Below are 10,317 nucleotides of genomic sequence, written 5' to 3' on the forward strand. Positions count from 1 at the left end.
TTTATTTTGCACTTGATGAAAGAAATCATAGGAATAACATATATGCTTTGTCAAGCCTTACAAAAAAAAATCAAGATGTAGTTAATGCTATGAACTTGGTTCGTTCAACAAAACATCTTATTCAAGGTTTGAGAGAAAATGGTTGGGATATATATCTTTCCGTTAGAATAGTTGTCACTCTCTTAACAAAACCCTAACAACGCTCTCTTCCACATGCAACAAACTCGTCCTCATTAGCATCTTCAAACTTAAAGGTAATCAAATTCATCAGTTTTCTCTTTTGTATTCTTCTTCGTATGTTTTCTTCCATGTTATTGATACGTTTTCTTCCTTTTTCTCAAAATAAAACTCAAACATTTCTCTCTTCCAATGCAGCGAACTCATTCTGATAATCTTCTTTAAACTAAAAGGTAATCTTTTCCATTAACTTTCTTACATTTTTCATATAAGATGTTCAAGACACGTGACGAGAGACACTTTGATGTTCATCAAGTTTTATCACAAAGAAAGAGGTCACGTCACTTTTAGAGACAACAATAAAGGTAAAACTTGTGTTGTGGGACGTCCCTCCACAATTACCATAAAAGATATTTTATTGGTTAAAGGGATTAAACACAACTTATTGAGCGTTAGTCAATTATGCAACAAGGGGTATTCAATTGTTTTTTATAATTTGAGTTGCCTAATTTAACATAAGGCTAATAAGAGTCTTGTATTTAAGGGTTCTAGAGTTGATAATATCTATTTGCTACACCTAGATGATGTGTCAATTTATGGTACTAAATGTTTGGTCACCAAGAATGAAGATTCATGGCTATGGCACAGACGTTTCAGACCTATACACTTTGACTTGATAAATATGATAACATCCAAAAATCAAGTAGTTAATTTACCTAATATAAAATTTTCTAAATATAAGCTTTGTTGTGCTTGACTAATGGGAAAGCGGACAAGGGTCTCTTTTAAATATAAAAATATAAAAATATTATTTCAACTTCAAAATCTCTCGAACTTCTCCATTTATATTTATTCGATCCTTTGAGGACAAAGAATCTGGATGATAAGTATGACGATTTTGTTATAGTATATGACTATTTTAGATTTACTTGAATGTTTTTCCTAATCCATAAAAAAACACCTTTAAAGTTTTTATTAAATTTGTTAAACTTATTCAAAATCTTTTTAATTTTAAAATTGCCTTAGTGATCATGATAGTGAGTTTATAAACAATCAATTTAAAAATATTTTTAAAGAAAATGGAATAAATTGCACACACACTTCACGTTGACCAAGATAACTCTTCTGGAAATGGACAAGTGGTGAGTTTTCCAAGATGCAATTATGTCCCTTATTTTGTCAACAATGGTTGGAAGTGGATGACTTTAGGTCTCCCCTTAAAAATAGGGTTTTGCATAAACAGTGTGAATTCTCCTTTTCGAAGCAAGTTATATACTCCATCCGTTTTTTTAAGTGTCTTTTTCTTTTAAAAAAAATGTATTTTTTTTAATTGTTATTTATAAAGTTTAAGGTATTATTAATTATATTTTGTCAAATTTATCCCTAAATAATTATTATAGAAAAAAAATGAATATAATAAATAATTAAAAATATTATAGATAAAAGAAGAATTATTATTGAAAAAATAACAATAATAATTAAATATATAATCACAATTTGCCACACATATTTTAACGTTTTTAAGTACCATAATTGTTTCAGTAAGTTGTTATTAATTACTCCTATCATCGTAGAATAACTTTGTAATAACAATGCATATTCTTTATTCTGATGCTTATAATATGTGCCTAAAGAGGAAATAAACCCTATACAGATAGATTAAGAATGTATTATAGGTTTTAACGGTCTATATATGACGAGCAATCATCTTGATCTATATGTGGTACTAGAATAGAAGTACCTAAAGTGGCAATAGATGATTCGACCTATAATAAAATCAAATTGAATGTTATTAAAGGAAAGAAACGTATTCTGTTTGCAGTTATGAGGTCACTTAGCTGCCAACCAACTTTGGAATAGTCCAAACTTATTAGGACACCTGCCCATTTTTCTATCAACAAAGACCAACATCATACAGCATCAAAAACTGTTTTTATAATAAGACCACAGCATGTTAGCTTAAGTTTATGGAACTCTTTGAAATTCAAATAGGAAAACAACATAACAGCAATGATATACTAAATTTCAAATTTCTTTAAATTAACTGAAAGAAACACTGTCATGAAGGTCTATATACAAAATTTATGTTCCCATAATTTTAAATCACTGCAAACATATTTTGTCAATAATAAAATGGAGTCAATATCCGGCGTCGGTGGCGATTATTAGAGAATTCCATAAATTTCTGTTTTTTTTTCATAATATTGAAATAGTATGCTAGCTATAGCAATAAGAGAACACAAAAAATGGAACATAAAATGGTGTACAACAATCAGAAGATATTATTTTGAAAAACTACGACTCCTGTTCCTGAAGTGCCTGAGAATGAAATTGTCTGCATATAATGGATAGTTCTTCCTGATCAAACCCTTTATGCATTTCCAATATGAAAAATCAACCATCTCTCCATCTTTTTGCACTATGAACATACACCTAGAACTATCAAAATCAGGATGGTATCCAATCTGTCACATGAAACATAAAAAATCCGTTATAGTCTTTAACAAGAAAAACCTGAATAGATGGAATTTTAACAAGTGCAGTAATACGTATTTGTTGATATTTATAAATATATAGTGTTAAGAATATTTGTATATAGAATAGTCTCACATCGATTATATCATGTAATTAATTGTAATCTCTCTATATGTAATAAAGTCTCCGTAATACTTTTCAAAACGCACGGTTGAGAGACAACCCTTCACCGTACTTTACCCGGTTGACCCAGTGTCTTCCGGTGAGAAATTTTTGGCTCTTTAGTAGGTTGTCGTTAGCTTAGGTTGTCGTGTCGTTGGCTTTAAACAGTGAAGGGTATCAGAGCCTATTGAGAGACAACCCTGAAGGTTGGTCCAGATGGTAAGATTGATCGATTTAAAGCTTGTTTGGTAGCCAAAGGATACACTCAGATTTTTGGATTGGATTTCAGTGATATCTTCTCGCCTGTAGCCAAGATGGCATATGTGAGACTTCTTCTTGTGAGACTTCTTCTAACCATTGCAAAGCATGATTTGCCAGATTCAGCTCTGTGGTACAACAGTTTGGTATGGACCGTAGTGAAGCTGACCATTCTGTTTTTTATCGTCACTCAGCTGTCTTATTGTGTATGTAGATGATATTGTGATAACTGATAGTGATCAGCAGGGTATACTCCACTAATACTCCTATGGATCCAAGTATCAAACTACTATCCAATCAGGGGGAGCCTCTATCTGACTCAGGAAGGTATAGAAGATTGGTTGGAAAGTTGAATTATCTCACGGTCACTCGTCCAGACATTTCTTTTACAGTTAGTGTGGTAAGTCAGTTCTTAAATTCCCCTTGTCAGGAACACATGGATGTTGTTATCCGGATTTTGAGATACATCGAATGTGCTCCAGGAAAAGGTCTAGTGTATGAAGATAAAGGACATACTCAGATAGTTGGATACTCTGATGCTGATTGGACAGGGTCACCAATTGATAGACGATCCACCTCTGGGTATTGTGTACTCGTTGGAGGAAACCTTATATCCTGGAAAAGTAAGAAACAAAACGTAGTTGCAAGATCAAGCGCCGAGGCAGAGTATAGGGTCATGGCAATGGCAACATGTGAACTTATTTGGTTAAAACAGTTGCTCAAGAAACTTCAAATTGAAGAAGCAAGACCAATGACACTTATTTGTGATAATCAAGCTGCATTGCACATTGCTTTAAATTCAGTCTTCCATGAGAGGACCAAACATATTGAAATAGACTGCCACTTTGTCAAAGAGAAGATCGAGTCAGGTGACATCGTCACAAGCTTTGTCAACTCTAATGATCAAATATATGTAACAAACTTGGTGCATTTGACTTATATGCTCAAGCTTGAGGGGGATTGTTGATATTTATAAATAGTGTTAAGAATATTTATATATAGAATAATCCCACATCGACTATATCATGTAATTAGTTGTAATCTCTCTATATATAATAAAGTCTCCATAGTGTTTTTTAAAACATATGGTTTATTCAAATGTCCCTTAGTCTCTTGTATTTAAAGAGTATTCATTAAACACACTTACATAGCAGAAGTGAACAATTAGACTACTCAAGAAAGATTGCCACGAACTGATACGGCCAGATGCAAACTAGAAAGCATGGATACAACATGATACGTGGATAGATAAATTTTTACAGAACACGACACTGCTGGAAAGCAATAGATAAAAGAGACAAACTGATACGGTCAGATGCAAACTAGAAAGCATGGATACAACATGATACGTGGATAGATAAATTTTTACAGAACACGACACTGCTGGAAAGCAATAGATAAAAGAGAAGACTGATGTGTTAAAAGTTGCATGAGTCATTATAAATTATAAATATGATAAAATGCTTTCATCTATCCAATTATTACAGCATTCTCATCTGAACAAGTATAACTAAACCTGTTAATGAAGTGTGTAACACAAATATGTCTCCAGGACAAGTATGAATGACACGACCCCTTTCAAGTGTTGGTGCTTTTACTAGAAAAATAATGCAAGGCGTGTACTAGAAAGAGGAAAAAATGGCTATTATTAGGACTATTAATACAATATAGGTCGGCCAAGGGATTACTACAAAGAGCCTTGGTTTTGATAGAAAGCTGAGGAAGCAATAATTTTATTGCCCGGTGGGTTTGGTTGACCTGTTACCTCTATAGTACACCATCCTACTGAGTGCATTTGGGTGATGGACTCAAGGAGGAGGCATCCGGTTGTTGCTTGAATCTGAAACTGCCGTTGGCAGGGCAACGTTTCATTTAGAATTTCGATGTAGTGACAAATTGGGCCACTTCCAGCATGTCCTTCACCTACCGTGAGAATTTGGTGTTATTACATGATCATTTGGCCAATCATCACTTCTAGTCTCGAGAACTCTTGAAATTGACCAATCTGCCTGTCTTTTAAGGTTTTTTAGCGGCACAAAGGAAGGAAGAGGGAGTAGCATCGAAGGCCGGCAGAAAAAATTCCAAACCATCTAGCACAAGCCCTTACTCCAGCCTAGTGAATTTGGTTAAAAGGAGGGATGGAAATTGGTAGTTTTGTATGGACTAATGAGCACTAGAGAAGATGACATTTCCAATTCCAGGTAAGTATGTGATCTTTGTTATACTGGATCGCATTGGATTGGATAGTTAGATGTGACAGGTTACTTATCTAAAGCTGACTTGTGGGCAAGTTACCATCAAATATGAATGCATGAAATGGAAATTCCCAAAACAGCATTCCAAACTCACTATGGGTATCACAAATTTGTCATATCATTCAGATTGACCTTTTACCAGACACATTTCAATGTGCTTCATTGTGCTATGAATGCTGTCCTGCATCCCTTTCTATGGAAATCCATGCTAGCGTTTTCTATCAACATATTCGTATACAGTAGAACATGGGAGACACACTTGCAAAAGAGTGATTCACATCCATGATAGTGTTTTCTATCAATATATCGGTATGCCAGCCACATCTGAAAAGGTGAAGTTTCAGGGAGAGGTGGGGTGACTGTCTCGGACTCTCAGTCTCATCCTATCCAAGGCGGGATTACTACTATGAACCCACATAAAGAAAACTCCAATCTGAGCTGGCTTATGCCAGGAATAGTAAAAGCCTCATGGTGGACTGTTGGGCTTGACAGGATAATATCAGCGGTTTGTACATGATTCTGGCAAAATTGCTCAGCCTATGACATGATTGTTGGAGAAACATGCTTTTGAGTATACTGAGCTAGCAGAGATAACATTTCAGGCATAGTTGCAAGCTATCACTACAACTCCAGTGTTGGCTATGCCAAAATTCTCACAACCATTTTCATAGAGTGTGATGCACAGGGCGAGGTTTAGGCACAGTCGTTAAACTCATTACTCAGAGTAAGCAGCCAATAGCAATTTTCAGCAGTGTTACCTCAATCCTCCTTGTCCAAGTAGGAGTATCATGTATGAGAATGAGTTGATGGCCTTGGTCAAAGAAATACAACATTAGCATCTGACGGTCATATTTGCTTGGGTGATGAATGATGATTCACATTTTATGAGTCAACACCTCAGCGAATTCTCAAACTTCTACTTAAGATTTGAAGGACTGCCACAGGTACTTCATTGGCATTTTACCTTCACTAAATTGAAGTCAATCTCGGATCACCTTACGGTGAAATGGGAGAATGATACTTGGGAGTCCTGTCCTTGTGAGAGAGATGGGAACAGATAGAAGAAGTTAGTACACCAAATCAGAGAAACTGGTTTGTCAGTTAGTGGGCTGAATTTGACATTGTGTACCAGGTTGGCTATTTTAATAGGATGGCTGATTCTTTTTTTAAGGGATGATAAAGAGGTTGACCTTCAAGCTATTCCTAAACCGGAAAATTCATAGATGGAAACAACCATAACACGTAGTTATAGACACAGCCAATCACAATTTTTTTATTAATTAAAAAATAAAAATAAAACTTTTTCTCTCCTTCATATCACAACCACCCGATGAATCCAATTGAAAAAGAAATTAAATTTTAAATAAACTTCAAATTTTCTCTTTTCTCATTGGATGTTTCTAAGAATATGGATTTAGGTGTGTTTCCATATAAGTATTTCTCTCCTAAACCTTATTGGCCGGATTGTTCTCCTATTTTGGAGGAAGTCAAGGTAAACCTAGAATTGAAAAGGATCATCGGTGATCTAGAGAAGGGTCTTAACTCTCATCCCCCGCCATAATTTGGAGCACAAGAGGTTGTCTTGCAACTTACAATGGTGGTTTAATGTTGTTAAAGCTATAATGTTTTAGATAAGGAGGGAAAAGAAAGCACAAAGACTTTGAATTATGAATATAGTTTGATATGATTGATGATTATGTTTTGATACAAAAAGACCAAGCACTAACCCTTATTTATACCAATAGAAGACTCCAAATCCTAGTTGATTAGAGAAACTAATATTGATAATAACATTGAAATATAGAAATTAAGCTTAAGATATAATTTAAGGATACTCTACAATAAGAAATTAATTATGAGTTAATCTAAAATACAATAACACTATCTTAAGATATCAAAAGATGTTTTCAAATATTCAAACACTCCCGGGAGTTAAAGCTTACCAAGCTTAAGGTTGATATAAATGTATGGTTTGAAAAAGAAAAATAATAAAATCATCCATTTGATAGTGAAGATGGCAAGGCCAAATCATGTCTAGAACAAGAGAGTGGACCAAATTTCAGTTAGAAAAAGTTGGGGCCAGACCACAATTGGGATAAAAACAATGGTGCCTAATCACAACCAAGACAAAACTGCACCTGAGACAAAAACAGTGCAAAAAAGCACTTGATACAACGGTGCAAAACTAAAACTAATAGATCTCAAACATGCTGGAAAGATGATACAGCAGAGCAGAGATTCCAAACATGCTAGAAAAATGACACAAAAAAGTGATTCCGAACACACTAGATAGATGTCATGGTTTTTAGAGAGAACCTAAACACGCTAGACAGACAGAGCTTCAAAACACAAACCAAACAGAAAACTTAAGATAGCTGAAATGTGCATACGACAGTGTTGTCTATGGCGGATGGCGGAACAGAAGATTGCGGAAGCATGGCGGACAAACAAAAAACATTATTATATGCTCACAAAAAACAGTAACAGCACCAAAAAATCAAAAAAGAATTCATATAACTTAGAAAACATAATTATATAGGGAAACAGAATTATATCAGAAGAAAACTAAAATTCATATATCATGAGTTTAGGAATATTACTTGCTCAAATAGATGGGGCATGTCTTAAGAAACTCAAAACATCATAAAAGACATTATAAAACAAAACAATAAAACATTATAAACTCTCTAATCTTCTTCTCTAACTTCAACATAATCTTCTTCAAAGTTATTATCAAATGGGGTGTGTCCTTCATTCTCTTCTCCAGAATCTTCAGCTTCTTCTGGGCCATTTTCGGGTAGAAAAATATCAAAAGAAAACGCAATTTCCACTATGTGTGGCGGGAAGCCCAACAATGGATCTAACCAAGCTCTGATTATTATCTCAAGAATGTGTGGTTGGGTCTAACTCATCCCTACAAAACCAACTTGTAAGGTGAGGATTGCCCTCATTTATAAACACAACACTTGTCATATCTCTAAGCAATGTGGGACTAAATTCACCCCTTCAAAGCTAACACAATGAAGGTGTTAGGGGCTGCAATGAGGCAAGCCAAAGTGCCGCAATTAAGGCGGAAATTCCAGCGCAGAGGGTGATAATTCAAATGAGTATGATTTATCATCCAGAAATAGATGACCAGACTGAGATGCTAAATCGCATTTGAGACATATTTCAATTCCTAGTAGCCCAGAGCTCTACCTGATTCCCCCCATTGGGATGGATAGTAGCATTCCATTTGAAAGAGTCTATGGTAGATCACTCTTTTTCTTATTGAAATGCATCCCCTTGGGGTGGATACTAATATAGCACAATCAGTCAAAATTTATAGCAGAAAGGGAAACAAATGCCTTAAACCTTAATTAAATGGCAAGGAAACCTGAGGAATAGGCAACATAGAAAGGTGAAACTGAAGATAATTTCAAAATGAGGATCCTTAAAAAAACCCATCCATGTCAGAGGCTCATAGATTGCAAAGCTGAGAACAATGTATATCTACTTCATTATTAAGGTTTAGCAAACCAGGTAGTGTGCAAACTACCAAAATTAGGTTGATATTGTAAAAGATTGGAGTCCACTGAAGTACACGGCACATTTTACCTAAGTGAAGTGCGGACAGATCAATTGCATGAGTTTTTATAAATTGATAGCAATCAGATAGCACTCTTCAATATAATCAACACTAACTCCTAACATTACCGGTGGAATAATGCACATGCTATTTGTGAGAGGGAAAGAAAGATATACCGTTATATAATCGATTCCGCAACCGATCTTTTTGTGAGACTCCGGATGAAATGGAAGTAATTTTTCAACAATAGTCTTCTCATGCTCTGAGTTTATTCTATCTCCATTTTCATATCTAGTGCATGAAATCACAACAAGGTATTACAACAAAAAAAAATTACTCGATAAATGAACACAGAACCTCCCTATAATGCAATCAAATCAATAATCAACCAAAAATCATTATAAGTTAAGTGCCAAAATCCTTGTCAAGAAATTAAAAATGAAATGATTAGTACTTGAATTGCATAAATGTAAGATGAAAAACAATAAATAAAATAAAATACACATTATTATCCTTATGAATGATTGTGACAAAAACTTACATTCCAGAATGAAGAATCATTCTAACAAATCTAACCAAAGGAACAGTATCTTCTAAAATCTGATCTTCCCAATCCACCCACTTTTCTTCTTCCTGCTCTAGTTCATCATAGCAACTCTCTTCCTCCACAATTCCTCTCCCTTGCGAAAGAACAGGCTTTTGTAGCAAATTGTCAGCGGCAGAATCGGAAGAAGAAGACGCAGAAGCAGCTTTGAGGGAAGAGATAGAAGAACGAAACAACCTTGGATAAGAAAAAGATGGAATGAATCGAGAAGAAGAGCGAAAAGAGAAAGGGGTTTTGAAGGAGTGAAAGTGAAGTGGTGTCTTTAAGTTGGAGAGTGAAGAAGCCATAACTCTTACTATGTTTTTAAACTATAATTTTTCAAAACTCTAGAAGACTCGATTGAATATATTATTTATAGTTGAACATTGATTTTATTTTGGTTCTTTTCTTTGGTATTGTGTTATCGAATTGTGCTAGGTGGAGAGTGTTGGTGGTTCCCTCGCGTTCTTGGCAATTGCAAACGTTAACAGGATAAACTTGCTTCTCTCCCGTTATTATTATTTATTTTTACAATATATTTCAAGGAAAACATTTTACTATTTTTATTCAAACTGGATATTTTTGTCATGGGGCTATTTGATTACTTTTAAAAATGATAATTCAGTTATTAACAAAAACAGTAATAGTTATTATAATGAGTTATTCTCTTCGTTTTTTTTTAAGTGTTATTTTTAGAATTTATATATATATATATATATATATATATATATATATATATAATTATTATTATTACTTTTTAAATAATAATTTTTTTATTTATAATATATTTAATTATTTATTATATTTATTTTATTTTTTCTTTCTATAATAATTATTTA

At 34.0% G+C, this 10,317-nt stretch overlaps 1 protein-coding gene across 2 annotated transcripts; it reads right to left on the reverse strand.

Moving 5' to 3' along the window:
• Positions 1-2,191: 2,191 nt before the first annotated feature.
• On the reverse strand, positions 2,192-9,984 carry LOC127088130 (protein DCL, chloroplastic). 2 transcript variants are annotated; one of them, XM_051029049.1, is made up of 4 exons: positions 9,437-9,984; positions 9,072-9,186; positions 3,589-3,687; positions 2,495-2,642 (listed from the first exon to the last, which is right to left on the reverse strand). In XM_051029049.1, exons 1-3 carry the CDS (start codon positions 9,784-9,786, stop codon positions 3,589-3,591), a joined length of 564 nt encoding a protein of 187 aa, XP_050885006.1. In that variant the 5' UTR covers positions 9,787-9,984; the 3' UTR covers positions 2,495-2,642. The 2 variants fall into 2 exon arrangements, with proteins under 2 accessions (XP_050885005.1, XP_050885006.1); XM_051029048.1 differs by lacking the exon at positions 3,589-3,687 and having other exon boundaries at positions 2,192-2,642.
• Between the last annotated feature and the right edge of the window lie 333 nt (positions 9,985-10,317).

Source organism: Lathyrus oleraceus, chromosome 5 (assembly GCF_024323335.1).
Source record: "Lathyrus oleraceus cultivar Zhongwan6 chromosome 5, CAAS_Psat_ZW6_1.0, whole genome shotgun sequence".
In the NCBI taxonomy this organism is placed as follows: Eukaryota; Viridiplantae; Streptophyta; class Magnoliopsida; order Fabales; family Fabaceae; genus Lathyrus; species Lathyrus oleraceus.

Excerpts from the sequence above, each read along its gene's own strand:
- LOC127088130 (XM_051029048.1), bottom strand. The coding sequence starts at position 9,786 with ATGGCTTCTTCACTCTCCAACTTAAAGACACCACTTCACTTTCACTCC. Across the intron at positions 9,187-9,436 it reads ATGATTCTTCATTCTGGAAT|ATATGAAAATGGAGATAGAA; the intron begins GTAAGTTTTTGT and ends TTCATGCACTAG. Across the intron at positions 2,643-9,071 it reads GCGGAATCGATTATATAACG|ATTGGATACCATCCTGATTT; the intron begins GTATATCTTTCT and ends TTCATGTGACAG.